General features: G+C 32.0%; 8 protein-coding genes across 8 annotated transcripts; 2 read left to right on the top strand and 6 right to left on the bottom strand.

The window, feature by feature from the left end:
* Nucleotides 1-400: 400 nt before the first annotated feature.
* GO595_002070 (GTP-binding protein RHO4) lies at nucleotides 401-952 on the top strand (the record flags this gene model as incomplete). The annotated part of the gene is made up of 1 exon (XM_067914939.1): nucleotides 401-952. One exon carries the CDS (start codon nucleotides 401-403, stop codon nucleotides 950-952), a length of 552 nt encoding a protein of 183 aa, XP_067777756.1.
* A 517-nt stretch (nucleotides 953-1,469) lies between these two features.
* On the bottom strand, nucleotides 1,470-4,301 carry GO595_002069 (phospholipid-translocating P-type ATPase, flippase family protein; the record flags this gene model as incomplete). Its single annotated transcript, XM_067914938.1, has 1 exon — nucleotides 1,470-4,301. One exon carries the CDS (start codon nucleotides 4,299-4,301, stop codon nucleotides 1,470-1,472), a length of 2,832 nt encoding a protein of 943 aa, XP_067777755.1.
* A 1,637-nt stretch (nucleotides 4,302-5,938) lies between these two features.
* GO595_002068 (FYVE-type zinc finger-containing protein) lies at nucleotides 5,939-7,486 on the bottom strand (the record flags this gene model as incomplete). Its single annotated transcript, XM_067914937.1, has 1 exon — nucleotides 5,939-7,486. The coding sequence occupies one exon, from the start codon at nucleotides 7,484-7,486 to the stop codon at nucleotides 5,939-5,941; it is 1,548 nt and encodes a 515-aa protein (XP_067777754.1).
* A 457-nt stretch (nucleotides 7,487-7,943) lies between these two features.
* Nucleotides 7,944-8,432, top strand: GO595_002067 (thioredoxin-related transmembrane protein 2-like; the record flags this gene model as incomplete). Its single annotated transcript, XM_067914936.1, has 1 exon — nucleotides 7,944-8,432. The coding sequence occupies one exon, from the start codon at nucleotides 7,944-7,946 to the stop codon at nucleotides 8,430-8,432; it is 489 nt and encodes a 162-aa protein (XP_067777753.1).
* Nucleotides 8,433-9,130: 698 nt separating this feature from the next.
* On the bottom strand, nucleotides 9,131-11,536 carry GO595_002066 (centrosomal protein; the record flags this gene model as incomplete). The annotated part of the gene is made up of 1 exon (XM_067914934.1): nucleotides 9,131-11,536. The coding sequence occupies one exon, from the start codon at nucleotides 11,534-11,536 to the stop codon at nucleotides 9,131-9,133; it is 2,406 nt and encodes an 801-aa protein (XP_067777752.1).
* Nucleotides 11,537-12,525: 989 nt separating this feature from the next.
* Nucleotides 12,526-14,145, bottom strand: GO595_002065 (Elongator complex protein 3; the record flags this gene model as incomplete). The annotated part of the gene is made up of 1 exon (XM_067914933.1): nucleotides 12,526-14,145. The coding sequence occupies one exon, from the start codon at nucleotides 14,143-14,145 to the stop codon at nucleotides 12,526-12,528; it is 1,620 nt and encodes a 539-aa protein (XP_067777751.1).
* A 193-nt stretch (nucleotides 14,146-14,338) lies between these two features.
* GO595_002064 (uncharacterized protein) lies at nucleotides 14,339-15,070 on the bottom strand (the record flags this gene model as incomplete). The annotated part of the gene is made up of 1 exon (XM_067914932.1): nucleotides 14,339-15,070. One exon carries the CDS (start codon nucleotides 15,068-15,070, stop codon nucleotides 14,339-14,341), a length of 732 nt encoding a protein of 243 aa, XP_067777750.1.
* An 878-nt stretch (nucleotides 15,071-15,948) lies between these two features.
* GO595_002063 (EF hand family protein) lies at nucleotides 15,949-19,259 on the bottom strand (the record flags this gene model as incomplete). Its single annotated transcript, XM_067914931.1, has 2 exons — nucleotides 15,949-16,297; nucleotides 17,890-19,259. 2 exons carry the CDS (start codon nucleotides 19,257-19,259, stop codon nucleotides 15,949-15,951), a joined length of 1,719 nt encoding a protein of 572 aa, XP_067777749.1.
* Nucleotides 19,260-19,398: the final 139 nt, after the last annotated feature.

Below are 19,398 nucleotides of genomic sequence, written 5' to 3'. Positions count from 1 at the left end.
ATTATCAAATGCTCCAAGTTCCATGATGTAATGTTGGAAAAGTTGGCACATCATATATTTATATTGTTGCAATAATAAGCGGTGACCATAGACATTGTAATGCGCATTACACCACTATAACCACCTATTATATCCATCATTCCAATTCTTGAATCCCTTTACAAGATGATAACGGATTGCTTCTTCCATATTAGTTACACTTTAAACCTTTTGTTCTTCTAACATTATAAATAATGATTGCTTAGAGAAATTATGCTTGGTGAACATCATTCAATCATTTCACTATCATAATGTAAATTATTCAATATTTGGTTTTCATAACTTTATTTATACCGAGTGATCGTTCTTTCAAGAAAAAATGGAAACGATAGAAAATTTGAGTATATGTCACTTTTCCCAAATGAATAACAAAATAGAACATTGTAACTTGCTTGTTATAGGCAAAAAAGGAATAGGAAAAACTAGCATATTAAATCTAGCAGGAAACATCAAACAAACAATACCGTATAGTAATGTTGAAACCATTGTTGATGGCTATGGCTCTATATGGCAACACTCGATAAACAACAATCGTCTTTGCGTTGGATTCTGGGACACATATGATCCTCGTCTGTGTTCAAGACCAATTACTGAATTACAGTATTGGGCAAAATCTTTAGTAATGATCTGTTATGCAGCTAACGATATTAACTCCTTAAACTCTACTATTGATAGATTTGTTCCGTATATTAAATTAGCTTGTCCTCAGTCTCCATGTGTTCTTGCTGGTCTTCGGTCAGACGAGAAACTGCCAAATCAGATACCACCGAATCATCTTGATATTGAAGCAGCGATGCAGAAGAGTGAAGCTATATCAGCTCGTTCGTTTTCAATTGTCACTACACAGATGCAAGAAATCAGAGATTTTATCATTGAATCATACTTCGAAAGCATCAAAAGAAAGAAGAAATAACTGTTTATTCAAGTAAACAATAATCTGAGCGGCAATAGATTGACGTGAATAATTTGTATTTCTAAATTGCAAACCAATTAATTTAATATTGTTTTTATTTATTAAACAAAAATTCAAATATTTGCAGTAAACATTTTCTCTTTAAAACATTTGCATTTATGTCTTCCCAATTATGCAAAGTCTTTTCTCATCATAATTATTTATTTCTTGTGCTTCATTTTCATCGTGGATTTTTTCGTGTAATTATAGCAAAAGTCACAAAAATTACAATAAGAACAAGAATAATAATTATAGCTAATAGAGATATTATTCTTATAACTAATCATAAGGATTTTTTCTAACAACAAAATCATCATAGTTCTCTTTTTCATCATTAATACTTTATCTTGTTTTATTACGGTACTTTTTCGTTGTTATGAAATATGAATATCAATGACAAATATAATTATATGTAAATTATTATAAAAAGAAAATATAACATTAATTAAAAATCGAATATTCTATTTTTATTTAACAATCACTCTTCGGATGATTCCATTCCAATTGGGTCATGAACAATTTTTTCCATATGTAATCTAGCATTTGAAGGTCTAAAGAACGCCTTTAAATACGTCAACAAATAAGCGGGGAACAATGCGACGAACAAAACCATTATCCAACCAATCCATATATTTATTTTTGTCCAAGCACCTTCTATACCTAACCATAAATTGGGATCAAACCCATAAGCATAAATCACAATAATTATAGGTGCCAACACTATATTAATTGCAAAGAAAATCGTTGTCATCACATTATGCATATGTAACCAAATCATAACCTGAAACACCACAACATACACAGTTGCCAAATAAGAAATAGTACCGAATTCTATCAAAGAGAAATTTGGCATCAAAAATTTCACGCCGAAATAACAACATAAACTATGATAATAACCCAAAATCACGTAACCAATTACATTAATCATTTTCATTGGGTTAAACTCACATTTATACAATTGCGGGTATTTAAACATCACATCTTGAGGTAAATCTTGTTCCCAAAATCCGAAGATAAAAGGTGGTAAAACGGTGAACAATAAGTTAAACATACTCATTAAAAAATCATTATAAAGTGCAGTCGGTGACCAAAGTGTATTAAAAGCGAACCAAATTTGGCCCGATATGAAAACAATGTTTTTGTATATCATTAAAACAGATACAATTCCAAACCTTCGATAAGTCCAATGTCCATAAATAGTTAATATACGTGGTAAATGTTTGAAACGTGAGATAACAAAATCGGATGAAGTTGTAGCTTGTGAACCTTCATTACCTCTTACGCCTACTCCTATGTTTGCCTTTTGTAACATTCCGATATCATTAGCTCCATCTCCTATAGCTAATGTAGAAACTCCTGTTTCACATATTAATTCGGCAATTTTACCTTTGATATAAGGTGAAACACGTGCAAATATTATCGAATCACATTCAGATACATATGACCAAAACTCGTCGAAATAATTATTATTCATTATCACTTCGAAACTATTTGATTGAATTATTAATGAAACGTTTGAAAAGTTTCCTAAATTTTCATGATTTTCTTCAAGGATTCGTTTAATTGTCGAAATTTCGGATGAATTTATAATGATAATATTGGAATTAGTTGAAATTATTTTCGACGTTTTACCGATTGCAACAGCTGTTTCTAATTTATCGCCAGTGATTACAAAGATTTTAAGTCCGGCGTCTTTTAACCATTGTATTGTTTCAGGCACTTTATCTTGTAAACAATCTTCAATTCCAGTAATTCCGATATATTTCATATTCTTTTCGATTTGTGTTATACAATTTTCGATTTGTTCTTCTCGATTAATTAATGATGATTCAGCAAAATGAAATGCGTCAATGAATTCATCAAGTTCTTCATTCTCAATTTTACGTGTACAAAACATTAATGTCCGTAAACCTAAATTTGCAAATTCATTCGAAATATCATTTTCGGCATAATTACTAATCATTTGACTTAGAACAGTATCTGCACCTTTCGTATATAATATTACGGGCTCATTTTCATGTTGTAAAAGAATTGACATCCTTTTACGTTCAGAAGTAAATTTTAACATTGCTAAAATTTTATATTCTTTTCTTTCGTTAAGAATTTCAACTTCAATTGATGTTTGACTACGAAATATTAACTTTACGCCACATTTAGCTGCAAATGATACAAACGCTGCTTCATCAGGTGAATCAGAATCATATTTTATAGTCCCGTCATCATTATTATTATGAACAATTACATTATTACATAATGCAAATGATAATAACATTGGTAATGATGTCTCAAATAAGTTTTTATCAAGTGAAACTTGTTCAATAAATTTATTTGCATCGAATTTAATGTTTCCTATTGCTAATTTCTCTAATTTCATTTTGTTCTCAGTAAGTGTTCCAGTTTTATCACTTAATATATAATCAATTAAACCTAATTGACATATAACATTTGAATTATTAGAAAATCCTTTTCCGTATTCTTTGTCTCTTAATAATGGATCATATGATATTAAAACTTTATTATAAGTTCGAATGATTTCTATTGTAACAGTCATAGAAATTGGAAACATATATGAAAATAATATAAAATATTGAACAAAATATTGTAAAAATGAATTTCCATATCCAGGATATAAATTATCAATAAATTTAAATGAGCCGCCTTTATCAAACTTAACTCCTAAAAATGTACATAAAAAACATAAAATTACCATAAGTGAAAATATTAAAATTAAAATGCGATTCAGGTTATGATCAAATTTCGTAAGTTTTGATGGTGGATGTTGAACATTTTGCATGATTTTCGTGTCATGCCCTGTCCGTATTACGATACCAATGATTTCATTGGTGTAATGTGTACACATGCCGCGAAGGAGAACGTTATGTATTGAAATTGGCCAAAAGTTATCGTTACACTTGATGCGACAGTCATAGCTCGTAAGGTCTCGGTCTGGTGCTTTAACTTCGATTTGATATTGGTTTTGGATGAGCTGTGTTAATTTATCATCACAACCTTCTAAAAATGGATGTGGCAACATTACTTTAATAGTTGTTTCTCCATTAAGTTCAGATTCACTATAATAACAAATATGAGATTCATTGGATGAGCTAATAAAAAGAATATCTGAAGGAACCATAGAATCATTAGTTATTTTGATTATGTCTCCAACTTGTACTTCTTTGGATCGAATTTGTTGCCATTTTTGATCTCGAAATACTGTTACAGGAGTATTATTTCGTGCGTTATCTTCTTGATGTTTCATTAAATCTTCAACACCTGCTTTTATCATGGATACCGCTAAAACTACAAGCATTGGAACTAATTGGAAAAGAGGACTAACAGGAGTATAAGGAAGAAAAGTAATTACTAAAACAATTAAAAAAAAGATATTTGTGAAATTACGATATTGCTCAAGAAGTGACATCGGTACAAAAGAATACCACCTATATCTTGTTGTTCGTATTTCATTATTCTTTTGCCCAGGATATTGTGGATTAATTGTCCCGACTGAAATCGTTGCCCATAAATCCATGTTTTGATTTTCTTCTGTGTTTTCTGTTCTTACCTCCTGAGTTGAATTCCGATCATCATTCATTTTTTGATTTTTAGAATTTTTTGGGCTGGCGTATTCTGTTCTCAAAACTCGAACAAAGTTCTGAAATTTTCAGTTTACATGTAAACTAATCAAAAAGTTCAAGGTGTGTCCTTACACGAAATATCTTTCAAAAGTCAGAAACATTTATTTTTAAGCTTTGCAGCAAAATACCAAGAATAAACATAGAGGAAGTAACCACAATTCAAAAACAAATGTTCACAATAAATTGCAAAATACACTCACTTACATCAACCACATAAATTTTTGTAAGGCATAAATTTAAATTGTTTCATTGCATAAATATATATGCTATGATAGAGAAAATAAAAGCAATCAAAAAATGAAATTATTGTATGAAAAAATTACAAATTATAAATCTACGTTGCGTTTTCTGACACTATGTAATAAAATATATATTATACTAACGTAGTAATAAAAACATAACTTTTTTATCTTATTAAGATTTAGTTACTAAATGGATTTTCTGGATATTCTTCTCGTTTGTTTGGAGGACACTCTGCAACAGCTTTGAATAATTCTTTAATTTCTTCACCTGTTTGAGCAGATGTTTCAAAGTATTGAGCTTGATGTTCTTCGGCAAATTTCTTTGCATCTGATGAGTTTACTACTCTTTGCTCAACTAAATCGATTTTATTTCCAACGATAAAAAATCGAGGCATGCCGAGTCTGCTGCCTTCTATAACATTTTTTATCCACTGTTCTAATGATTGGAAAGTTTTTCTTGTGTCACATCAAAAATTATGATTGCAAATGGACATAATGTATAATACATTGAATTTATACTATTATATTTTTCTTCTACAGAGAGATCGAATATGTTTAATTTCGCAGTTCCATTTTCAACTTGAATCTGATGATCTTTTGTATATGCGATAGTTGTTGAAGCCATGTCGGGTTTAAAGGTGCCAGATATCAATGCTTCTAAAACAGATGTTTTGCCAACTTGAGAATCTCCAGTAAGAACGATTTTAATTTGTTCCTTCTAAAAAAATGAAGTGATTTTGATTGTGATTCAAAATTGTATTTGTTAATTGACATAAACTGCTGCCGTTGTGATGCCTGATCGATCAGATCAAATTCAATTAAATGGGGTTACATTGAATTATTCAGGAACTTTGTTCGATTTTCGAACATTCCAATATGATCTTATTCATGCAAACAAATATGCCAACGCCTGTGCTCAGTTTTCTTCCCTCACTCCATTTTCCAACCACATCCTTATGACTGGCGATGTATCACTGCAAAATAAATTTTACCTCATCTGTAAGAAGTTTGTAAAGCTCAGAAAAATAACGGTTTGAAAAGAAAAGTTCATCCAATATCATTTGTCTTTATTAGACAGCATTTGGAACTGTTTGATAGAAGTTACCACCAGTTTGGGCAATAGGATAACAATCATCACAAACACGTACAGGTGTCGAATATGCCAAATTTGTAATTGTTGATGTTCTCTTTGTACAGTCATCACAGAATATCAAGCCACAATGTCTGCAGTGATGTCTTCTCTTGAACAATGAGAACTTAGCTCCACATTTATGGCAGCACTTAACTTTGTCATCTTCTTCCCATGGAGGTCTAAATGATACATCTTGTGGTGGTGGCAATTCTTCTGGTTGTGGTGGTATTGTAGAGTAAAGGAATTGTGGTGCAAGAATACGTACATTTAATGGAGTTTCGAGGTCAATAGCTCCTGGAATGTCACAAATGATAATGAACTTATAAAATGATTCAACTAATGTACCTTTTGTGGATGGTGGAACATTCATTGGGACATAGAATGGTAACCATTTGATACCATAGAAGCATGGTGAGAATCCAGGATGTTCTGATCGATGGACTTGATGCTTAACTTCGCGTCTTTCACCTTTGGCATGTAAGACAACATGACGCATAACCTTAGTGACGACTTTTGTGGTTGGCTTGACTGATGTATTATTAGCTTCAAGTTTGGCTAAGACACGATCGCCTGGGAAATATGCGTTCTTATCAAGGCAGATGTTAACTGCAAGCTTGCCATCACCGATAAGGAACTTCTTCTCATCTTTGGCAAATGATGGTTGAACAAGTTTGTCGAATTTCTCATTAATGACAAGGTTAACTTTGTGCTTAAGGTCATTAAGAAATGCAACATCAACTGTGGCTGTAAGTTTGTAGCTGATTTTGCCTTCCCAGCCATCACCATATTTCCAATCACCGCCCTTTTCTTTGAAGCAGCCTGGAAGATTTGGTGGGAGTGGATATTCAAATGGATATTCATAAACACCAGTTGGGATGATTCCTCCTGTTGGATATGGAACAAGTTTTTGATTGAAGAATTCTTTAGAGGCTTTGAGCTCTCTGATCTTCTTAACTTGACGTGCATTTTCACCTTCGCCTTCGGTTTCCCAATAGATATCTTGGAATTTGGATTTTTCTTCACCTTTGACTTGAAGGATAACGCCATTGCAAGAGAATGGAACAACGCAATTAAGATGGATCTTACCACGGACAACATCACCACCTACGTAATATCCAGTTCCTGTTGGATTAATGAGTTCAATGCGGATCTTGTTAGCTGCATCAATGAAACCAGCTGCCTTTTTCATCTCTTTCTTCATTTCTTTTTTAATTCCGTGGACAGTATTGTCGATAACATTAGCAGCCATGTTAACGACAGATGGGGCTGTAACTTCTGCAGTATAAGCAACATTTGGAGCATTGACTTCTGCTGTATATGCCATATTTGTAGCTGCGTTTAAAGTGGCGTTCATAGCAGTTCCCATAGCATAACCCATGCCACCCATAGCGGCACCCATTTCTCCCATTGCTTGACCCATATCTGCATTCATTTGAGCGATATCTTCAGGAGATGCGTTTCCGTGTACAGTTACGTTAACCTGCATTAAAGTGAACCAATTCTTTCGTTCATTGAATTTTGATAATATTTGAAAACCGATAATTCATTCAATTGATGGGGCCTCAGTATTCAAATCCGAATGCCGACAGAAATGAGAACAATAGGCATATTGAACGCCGTAGAAATTTTACCTCAATTTAGCGGAGGTTATCTGACAGGGCGGCCCAACGACGAAAAAAAACTATAAGTGCAATTTGAATGAGGTTTGTTTGTTTGTTTGTTCAAGAACAATGAAACTTTATTCTTATCTTTGCGTTCAATTAATTCTTACGTCTGTTTATTTGGCTTTCAGAACATTATCAAAAGAAATAGATAACAAAAATTTGTCGGATTACGAGTTCAAAAGCTTGGGCGTTTTGGGAGTTATTTTATTGATTCGTATGGTTCGTGTTGAATCATGGCTAGGATTTTTTGTTTTTGCAATAAAGATTGCTCACGTTATTATGGCAGGTATAATGTTTATGTTTGATATTAAATGGGCAATTCCATTCACTTTAGCAGCAATAATTGTTCATTTCGGTATTGACCCTCCATTCTTTGAGGTTACTGGTAGAGTTGCAACACTTCAAGAACATTTATTACGGCCTTACATCGCAACAGTTCCAGAATGTTACGTTTTGTTCTACACAACTTGGGAAGACAGATGCGTATCGGTAACCCCCGTTTTCATTCAAATTGCTGAAAAGTACTCAGCGAAAAACCGTTTATTTGCGAGGTTCGATATCGGAAAGTCACCAAAAGCTCAGGAAGAATTTAAGATTTCATCAACAAATGGAACCTTAAGACAGATCCCTACAATTATCCATTTCAAAGATGGAAAAGAAATAAATAGATTAAATCCAAATATTGCCGGAGATAAATTACTGAACTTACCAACAATTGTAAGGCACTTCAAACTAAGATTACCTACAAAAGAAGAAAAATTTAAATAAATGTTTTTTTAAAGGTTATTTTTCAAAAATATCTTTTAATTAAATAATACAGGTTTTGCAAATGTTTTGTAAGAAAATCTTCTCGTGGAAGTGTTTCAAAAAAAGAAATTGAAATGATATTTTTATTCAGGAAATATACATTGAAAAATATTTGGTCGCCCACTTTTATCCTTATTCTCGAAAATTTGCTGAAGTAAAAATGGCTTGTTTTGGAATAAATGATTTAAAAGTTGGAGCGAATCTAATCCATCGCCAACTGATTTAATTGACTTTTTCTTCTTTTTTTGCTTTTGGGATTTGTACTTGTAATCAGGATTTTGAGATTTAAATTCATCAAAGAGTTTTTTTGCTCTATTAAAATATTCATTTTTTTCCTCTCTTGGAAGTTCACTCCAAGACTTTGACATTTCGTTCATCATTTCAGTGGCAGATTGATTAGGTTTTTTTTCTTTTAAGATCTTTCTTTGATCAGAACAATATAAAAGAAAGCTGTTTGGGGGCCTTTTTCGATTTGCCTTATTCTTCCTTGATAGTTGCGTATTGTCTGTGTTAAGGTTTGAGTTATATTTTTCATTTGGAACTTCTTTAACTTCGTTCATATTTTGGGAAAATTTTTGATTAAGATTTAGCTGTTAAAATTTAGCGCCAAAACAAAAAAGTGTCAAACGGTTTTTTAATCACAAACAGATCTAAAAGTTTCAAGAAAATTGTTTTAATTTCTCTTGCAGATGATGAAGTGCCGAAATTAAAGCGACATTATCTGAAGAGTCATTATCTACATGTTGCTCTATATATGACGCAAGTTTAGAAACACTATTAATTGCTGCAGTCATTTCTTCTTTTTGTCTATTTAAAACGCTGATTTGTTTTTTATATTGTGGAATAGTTCCTGTTAACAAGTTAGCTAATTGTTTCCTTGCATCTGAAAGTAATTTTTGGAACATTTCAGCTTCTTTAGTTTTATCATTAAGTTGAGCTTGTAAATGTTTTGATGTAGCTAATGATTCACGTGTTATACTTGCATTTTGCTCATCAAGTGCTTTTTTGATTTCTTCTGTTTTAGATCTTTGGAAGATTGCATCTTTTTGATTTTCTGATGCTTCTTCTCTTGCTTTTTGTAATTTACTTTGTAATTCTCTATTTTGTCTTTGCATTTCAATAAGTCTTTCGTTTGCCATTTTATGTTCGATTTTTGCTTTCTTAGCTTCATTAGTAATTGAAATTTGATCTGCTTTAAGTTGGTTAATGATTCCTTTATATTTTGCTTCTATATCTGGATGCTTTTGTATTTTTCGTTGAGTTTCTTCAAGTGATAATTTACATGTATTAAGTTGTGATTCTAAAGATGATATTTGTGCTCGTAATTTTTCATTTTGTGTATCTCGTTCTGTAAGTTTATGTTGCGCAATCTGAAGTTGCTCATCTAAAACAATTGATTCTCTTTTGTTTTCTTCTGAAGCTCTAATAAGAACTTCAAGTTGTGATATTCGTAATTTAAGTTTTTCCATTTTTTCATTTGATGTTTGTTCTGTTAAATTCTTTTCATTTTGTGTTTTTTCAAGCTCTTGTCGAAGTTTCATACAATCCACACATTGTTGTGGAGTTGTTTTGATTGAAAGTGATTGAACAAGTGCTTGAAGTTGTTGAATTTGTTTGTCTTTTGATGAAACATTTTCTTCATATTCATCTTTCAAGTCATCGAGTTGCTGTTGCAATTTATCTAATTTTCCAGTATCGATTATTATTTCTGCTGGTTCATTTAACTTTTCTTTTAGTTGTTTAATGATTTCATCTTTTTCTTTCATTAATTTTTGCATGTTCTCAGAAAGAAATGTGAAATCTGTTGTCATTGAAGATATAATTTGATCTTTTTTAGAAATTTCATTAGTTAATGATTCAATTTTTTCTTTAAGTTCATTTTCATCATTACTATTATCAGAATCATTCGATTTAACAGAACTTTTAGATTTAGAAAAACTAAAAGACTTTTGTTTCGGTGACTCAGCTATAGGTTTTTCTGGTTGTGATTCTTCTTCCTCTTCAATTAAAACAAATGCTTCTGGCGTAATAGGTGGTTTTGGCTTTGGTGTATCTTCTTCATCAGAGAATTCTTCTTCTTCCTCTTCTAGGAGATTAGAGAGTGGTGAAAGTAATGTAGCATCATCAAGATCAATAATATTTTCGTTAGAAAATAATGGCTTTGGTGCTGTTAATGTTAAATGTTTCTTTTCTTTAGGTTTCTTTGGTGATCGGCCAACACGAATTTGAGCTCTAAGTTTATCAATTTCATCATTTTGTTGTTCATATTTATGACGAAGAGAAACTAAGTAACCATTTTTGCCTGTTTCCCTTTGAAGACATTGGCCAAGACGATGAATTTCATCATCACGGAATTTAATGGAATTTTCAAGCTCGGCAATGCGATGTGTTGCAGTTTCTGAATTTTTAAGAGCATCATCTCTTTCCTTGCGAAGATTTTCTAATTCTGTTTTAAATAAGGTTGGATCAAATGTTAGTGTGGGAGAATGGAAGCTGTCTTTGGAAATAATGGATGATCCTGTCTTTGTTGTGTTTTGTGATCTTGAATTATTTCGATTCTTTTTAGGAAACATGTCTAATTGCTCGGGCGTTTTCATTATAGAAGGAGCTGCTAAAGACTTCTGCAATTTTTCTCTTGCATCATCAAGAGCTTTTTGAAGTTCTTGAACGTGTTGAGAAGCTTTTTGGTTCAATAACCTTAACCTGCGATTTTCAGTTTGTAATTCATGAGACACAATAAAATGTTGATTTTCAAGTTTGACAGCATCTTCTGATGAAGAAATTAGTTGTTGATGCAATTGAACATTCTCTCTTGTTAAGCGAGTATTTTCTGATTGAAGCGGTTCGATTTGTGCTTCTAAAATTTCAATCTTTTGCCTTGTGTGATTTAATTCCATTTCGTTATCTCGAAGAGATTCAGTTGTTGTAACAAGATCATTTAACATCTGTTGAACAAGAGGAGCCGAATCCAAGCCTAATGGGAGATCTCCGTATCCCATTATTGTAAGGCGCTTTTTAAGAGAAATAAAACGAGCTGAATTTTCGCTATATGAATTACTTTTCATTTTTTTTGGGCGCGTCAAAGTACGTTAAAAAAATTAACGTACATTAATTTAGAAACCGTTTAATCTAAAAAAGATTTTTTTGGTATATGAAAAGATTTATTTTTTTCTCTTCAACGTAAACACACCCCCTCCGTTCATATATCATACCTTTTACAAGTATAAAAGTATTACAAATAAAAGATTAAATTTCAAAAAATTAATTACAAATGAGTATTTACTAATCAAGTTTTTTGCTTTCTCCGACTTTAGTTACAGTACGTTTACAGTTTGGACAGATGTACTCAACAGATTCTTTTGGATCATGTAATCCATTGTGTGCTTTACAATATGGACAGATGAGTGCATTTTTGTTGAATTGATATGAGTGAGTGATTCTATCCCAAAGGATACAAATTGGTGAAATATTTGAAAAATCTGCAATTTCAGCTGTTTCTTCTTCCTTTGTTTTCATATTTGAAATAAAAGATTGTGTATTCTTCATTGAGTCTAAAAGCTGGTTAGTTTTTTCTTCCTTCTTTTGTTGAACCTTAATGATTTTCCTTCTACTCAATCCTCTTGAAAAAGGAAAATACAAAAAGAAAAAGACAAAAGTTATCCACGGAATGATGACATAAATGCTTTTTGGTGAAAATTGTATTGACAAGCATAATGAAAGAGAAAATAAAAATAAGAGCCAATAAAAGTGAACAGGGCGAATGTATTTTTCTCTTACAGTTAATATTTTTTCTTCTTGTGCTAAATGGTCAATTTCTTGAGGAAGATCAATTTTCTTGGAATGAAAAATCCCCATCTGAAATTCTGTGTAAATTGACTATGTCTGTCGGATTACAAACATAAAATGGATAATTAGCTACGTGAGCTGTTATACATAACAAGAGTTCGTATCTTAAAAAAATTTCCAGAGACGATACTTAAAAAATGATTTGTTTCAAAATGTTCATTTAATTAAATGGAAGAAATGCCAAATATATAATTTTATAAAAAATTTTTTATTCAAAATCTTTAACCATATAACAACCATCAAGTCTGTATCCAAGTTTTCGGTAGTAATCACGAACACCAATACCAGAAATTACAGCCAAACGTTTTGATCCGTGCTCTTCCTGTGCTATTCTTTCTGCCTCTCTCATTAGTTGTGTTCCATAACCCTTATGTTGCCACCTTGACAAATCTTTTTGTTCGATTGGTACGACTTGACCATAAACGTGCAACTCTCTTACCAATGAGGCACCCTGAAGTTCGTCTCTAAACGTCTCCCCGGGTGCCCTAAGTCTCACCAAGCCGATCAATATGTCCTGTTCAACGTCCTCATATGACAAAACCGTTTCCCAACCGTCATCGGCTGCGAAATCCCTTCGGACCAATTCCACTTTTGCAGGCTGAATCTTATCCCTAATTTCGGTAATTCCTACTTCTCTAGCTCTAACATCTCTACATCTTCCACCTCTTTCTTTTAATCTATCCATAGCCAATGTTCTTAAATTACCATTATCAACACCAGCCGATACTAAGGTCATAGGTACATCTCTTTGTACTCGGAATACTCTAACCCAAGGAGGTACAATTCTTAGTATTTCAGCAATAAGAGTAATTAAGTCATCTGGATCTAAAGGATTGTAAACGTGAGTTTTCCATTGGTCATAAAGTTTTGTACCTCTCATAACTAACGTTGGATACAGTTTAAGGCCGTCAGGCCTCCAATCAGGGTTTTCAAATAGTTCAGTAAATCCATCCAAATCACGTTCGAAGTCTGTTAATGGCAAGTCAGGCATCATATGCGCGGTGACCTTTAACCCACTTCTTCTACAATCTCTAAATGAGCGCATGACTTCAGCACGTCCATGATCTCTTCCAACTTCTTTAAGGACATCCTCCCAAACTGATTGGAGACCAATTTCCACACGTGTGCATCCATATGATAACATGTCATTAATATGAGAAGCGAAACAAAAGTCCGGTCGAGTTTCAATTGTTAATGCAACTGCTCGTGCGGTGGAACATTCGGCATACGCAACGGCCTCTTTGACCGTGTGGGATATGTGCCCTGTGACGCCAGCATACATGTTCATAATAAACCAATTTCTATATTCTTCGTCTAAGCAGAGAAATGTGCCGCCCATGAGAATAAGTTCGAGTTTGACGGCAGAGTGGCCAATACTTTGTAATTGTGATATTCGACAACGGACTTGTGAAAAAGGGTCATAACGAGAACGAATGGCTCTCATTGAAGTTGGTTCATATCCTGTATATGATTGGGATGAATAATCAAAATCACTATCTGGCCCTCCAGGACAATAAGAACAAGCGTACCCATTCTTTTCAACATGTGGACATCTATGAGGTTTGCACATGAAAGCAATTACAGCAACACCAGATGCAGTACGAACAGGCTTCTTTCTGACATATGGAAGAAGCCTACTTCGATAATTGGATGGAATTGCATCAATGATTTCAGAAGTACTTAATCCACGAGATAATCCAAGATCTCGAGCCACTTGGAGCTTTTTGTGTTGTAAATCTGGTTCTTGCCCACTTTCGAAACAAACAATAAGGTATTGAGCGAGTTCGGCAGCCGCAGCAAGGAACTGTTCGTCTTCTTTTTGCGCCATGTAATGAAATTCACAGTCTCTGTTAAATTTTACACTGATTTATAACGACCAAAGACGGGTTGCAAACCCGTTGCAGAAATATAAAAATTAGTTTTAGTCACAAGAACTTATAAGGGAAATTACTTGTAGATAACAAATAAAGAATAACCTGAAAGAAGATTTATTTCGAGTGTATAAAATAACAAAAACAAATTTATGCTTCCGGAGAGTTGACCTCGCTAATGACCTCTTTCCTCCCCTTTTCCATCCAATTTATGAATTTGCCGAGAAATGAGCTTGAAAATTGATGATCAAATGATCGGACGATTTGGAGCTTGGAATATAGTTCCCAGATAGCATTTGTAAAGACTGAGCCAAGAATTATGTCTATAGTGTAATGATTACGTATCATTACAATTGTGACCAAAACCAAACAAACAGTAGAATAAACAACAATTTTGATGGTTTTATATATTTTCCCGCAGAAGATTTTGTCCAAAATCTCAAAAAGATATCTTATCAGTGCCCAAATATATACAGTATGTCCAGACATTGTTAAATCACCACACTGTGGAACTTCGTTAAGAAAGAGTCCCATGGCAAATGTATATATCAATGCGATTTTGGGAATTGAATAATTACTTGAAAGATTTGCGTATGGTATTGATTGACATTTGCAGTTGTTATAACCAATGCATACGGGAGGAAGAACTGTTACTGAGAATAAAATAGTTCTTAAATGTAATGAAACTGCGTAAACGCAGACAAATTTTGGGAGATTTACAAGATCCCATCGGAAAACACTAAATACAATTGCAAGTGTTGTTACAACAATGGAAACTAAATCGGCTGGTTGATGGTTCATGTATGAAGTAGAGCCTCTGTAACGGCCATATTTTTTGAATGAATCTGTAACCAAGTCAGGAAGTGATCTTTCGACTTGCATACGGCTGTAAGCAAAGGCGTTGAATATGTTCATGATATATATTGCTATAAAAATCCAGGAAAAGCAGATCAATGAGCGTTTTGTAAAAAATGCTCGAAATAATTTCCTTGGAGTTGCAATGTTTTCAATCTGTAAGAGCCCAAGCAAAGAAGGCTTTTTGGTAGATACCTCCTTTAGCTTGGTGGTATCATAATCATTCATCAGGCGCTTGACCTTTTAAAATCTTCGGATCGCGAGTAAAGTAGTCAATTTTGTAAAACAGAATAATTTAACTTTTTATGAGGTTGCTTGTTATTTCAATAGGAATTTTGGTAGTTGATTCAATTTATAGAGTGACCCAGAACTTTTGTAGCAAATTTGGGTAGCTTTTTGAATGATATCCGTTATTAATTAACGATACAACCCTCTAAAATAAACTTAAAATTTAACACCACGATAAAATTATTTTTACTGTTTGATCATAATATATTATTGAATATTTAAGAAATAAATCATTACTGAGAACGTAAATGTAATTGAAGGTTTACAAAATCTTTGCCTGTCTTGTTTCTTTATGATAGATCATTCTTTCAATGATTCATGATTTTAGTTTACGTTTAAGAATTTTAAAGAATCAAATATATCCCAAGCCTTAAACCATTAAATTCACTCACACCAGTTTCTTTCACAAAACCATTGAATAACATGTATTATTTTTCAAAAATTTTCCTATTGATTTGTTTTTCACAAAAAAAAGTTTTCCATAAAATCTAAGTTTTGAGCCAATCATTAACTTAGTTTAACTTTTTCTTGATTCAAAAAATAAATGCATCGAATGTTTAATTTACATTATACAATATAATATGAAACAAACATTTGTTTATAATAAGTAATATATTTTAAAACCATTGTGATCCAGTGAAATAACAAGGCATATTAAAATCAGGAAGCAATATCAATCCTAAGAAAATGCATAACAATGATGGTAAAACGCACGCTAAACCGATTAACATAGCTAATGCTTGATACTGATTTGATACATTTGTTGTGGTAAATGTATAAATTAATGAGGCTATTCCAACAACTAATGGAATTATAGACCATGTGATGCATTTGACACCTTCATTATGATTAACGTGTGCATTTTTTTTGGGTGAATATAATTCAATACATTTATCTTGAGTAATTCCGCATTCATCAAGTGTTCCAAAACGGAACAAAAGTTGGTTGTAACCAAGGTAATATTCTCTGTCAACAGGAATTTGGGGATAATCTTCCAAAAATTCTCTTTTTACATTTTCAATACTATCAGATGAATAACATGTTTTGGTATGTGATAACCCCACTAACTTTTCCGGATTTTTTTTATCTGGGATATGACATTTAATTGTTATTGTGATTTTTTGATTCTGATGTTTCTTTTTTTTCCCCATTTTAGAAATATTTTCTTTCAATAGAAATTCTTCAAGTGGATTGTTGTGTTCACTTGATAATTTTGGTTGGCTAAATTCTTCAAGAGGTAATTGATCCATTAATCTTTCTCTTCTCATGAGAAATTTTTGTTCTCCATTTTTCCTCACAAAAAGTGTATTTTGAAAATTGTAAAGTATGTATCAGTACTGAATTTTCAATTGTATTGGGGTAATCTTTTCAATTTTTGAAAGTAGATAATTATCTTTGGTTTGTGAAAGTGGGCATTTCTTTCCATTCTTTCTCTACTTTTTTTATAGGAATATTAAATCAAAATTATGTTATGAAAAACCTGATAGTTCTGATATATTTTAAATTTCATTCTATGTGCCATTTGTTTTGATAGATTCATCACAAATAAAAACTTTTACTTCATAAAAAATTCGTTATACGTTTTATTTTTTATTAATTACAATTCAGGATCGATCTCATTACAGAATGCGTTATAATTTACGTCATCCAACTCAGTACATTTAAATTTTCTACATAACAAATCCAATTCATTAACGTTATTACATAATCCCAATCTTGTAATTGATTGTTTAAATTGTTGTTTTGTTATGAAGCCTTTTCTTGGGTTTTTATCATAATCTTCGAACTGTTCCTTTATATTCATTCTTCTTGAAATTACCAATTTTTTCATTCTTTGTATTATTGTGTTAACTTTTGATTCTTCATTATCATTTAGTTTTTGTAATGTTAATGAAGGATCAGGCAACACAAATGTTTTAGTTACTCCGGAATCCAAAGGTTTTTTATTCATATTTGAGACGTAAAACACTTCGTTAATCTTTTTACAAAACGATTTATAATTAAACAAATCATTTGTATTTTCGACAGGGAAATAATTTAAAATGAATTCGATTTGTTCATTATTTAAAGGTAAATTAACTTGTCCGACAACAGTTCGAAACTTTTGTTTCGAAACTGTTCCATTATTATGTGAATCGAACATCGAAAAAAAGTCTTCTAATTTAATTCTTCTTTTATATACATAAGTTTGTAACTTTGAACAAATTTCATCCCAATTATTATTACTATTATTTTTATTATTACTATTATTGGGATCTAATGTTATAATGTATTGAGAATCTTGATTCCCATACATTGATATAGGTTTATATACAATAGAATTCGAAGCGTTTTCATTTTTACCGAAAATGTTTTCAGTAATTTTATTGATGTCTAAAACAAATGAATAATAATCAATATATTTAGTATTAGGATCGACGTAAAAATTGGAGAGTAAATCAATATCAGATTTAGAGATATGAAATCCAATTAATTGAAGTACTTGAGCAAATGCATTAGATGTAACAACTTTATGATTTAATTTATCTTTATCTTTAAATTGATCAATTAATGATAACCTTCTTGATTTAACATATCTTGAAATAACTTCAAGAATCCGATATACATTTTGTGGTATATCTTTGATGTTAATATTCCTTATATTCGATGTGTTTTTCATGATTGTTTCATGTGGATTCATTGGATTTTCGTTTGGATTCTTTTCTAAATCTTTAGAAACTATCGCTGAACTAATATCATCTGCAAATTGTCGCCATTTAATATATCCCGGATTTGTTTTAGATGAATAATTATCAACAATACATTGGAATTCGGATTCACTAAGTCTATAAGTGGATAATGTCATTCCGCTATTAAATTGATCAATTGTAATCTCGCCGCAATTATAATGATCAAATGGTTCAAGGAAATCATGGAACATAACTGAGTTAATAAGACTCCAACGTCGAATGTCTGCAAGTAATGATGTTATGTCTTTATGTTCATCAACTTTCTTGATTAAGCCTCGCTTTGATTTATAGATCATTTCATCTGCTTCTTCTTGCGTAACAAATCGATCACCTTTTGGAGTATATCCATATACTTGTTCAATAGAAGTCTTGTCAGTATAAAGTGGTCGATATACTCGACGTGATTGATTATGCGTTGGATCAACATCTTCAATAAATTTGAAATAATCAACATCATTCTCATTACCATAAGAATTGACTAAAACGTTAAGATCTGAAACACTAATGGGGAGTTGAAGAATTGTTAAGGCACGATGAAATTGTGGCCCTGTAATAAATCCATGATTTTGATGATCAAATCCTTGGAAGGTCGGGAGGACGTTAATGCGCGAGCGGTTAATTGCGGTTCGAACTTTTTGAATAATGGCGTCTAATTGAGGAGACTGAGGTACAATGGTTCTGCTCTGGGGCTGTGTATTTTGATTATCATTAATTTGATCAATGGAAGAACAGAATTCTTGATATTTGGCATATTCAGTATGGTCTTTTATAAATTTGTATTTATCATATATGAAATCAATCTCATCAGAAGTGAAATAAAAACCAAAAAGAGTAAGTGTAGACTTAAACTTATCTCCAAGGATATAACCAAGATGAAGATTATCATTAGATTGGAAAAATTCACGAATCCGAATTCGACGTTCTTTTACATATTCTGCAAAACGATGAATAACATCTGAATTGGGCATTTGCTTGGGTTTGATTGATTGAAGTTGATGTGGCATTAATCCATTGATAGTATTGGTATTGTTATTATTTTTAGTTTTATTATTAATGAATTGATTAATATCATACATTAAACGTTTGTAGTTGACATCATGTAAAGTTGGGTCTTCATAGAATTGGATTAGAGCTTGCTTCTCTTCATTAGATAAATCTTTGAATGGAAGAGCTCTTAAAAATTGTGGTTGTGTTACCATTCCACAATTATGAGTATCAAAATCCATATAACATTCCCTTAAATGAATTCCTCTTGTTTGAACTTGGTGTGCTAATTTTGAAATTAATTTATTAAAGTTATTATTTCCATCTTTTTCTTGATTTTGTGTTCTAATTGTA

This window comes from Histomonas meleagridis (assembly GCF_020186115.1).
Source record: "Histomonas meleagridis strain 2922-C6/04-10x chromosome Unknown contig_16, whole genome shotgun sequence".
NCBI lineage: Eukaryota > Parabasalia > Tritrichomonadida > Dientamoebidae > Histomonas > Histomonas meleagridis.
Note: the sequence above shows the minus strand (reverse complement) of the source record. Positions and strands in the feature narration are given on the sequence as shown.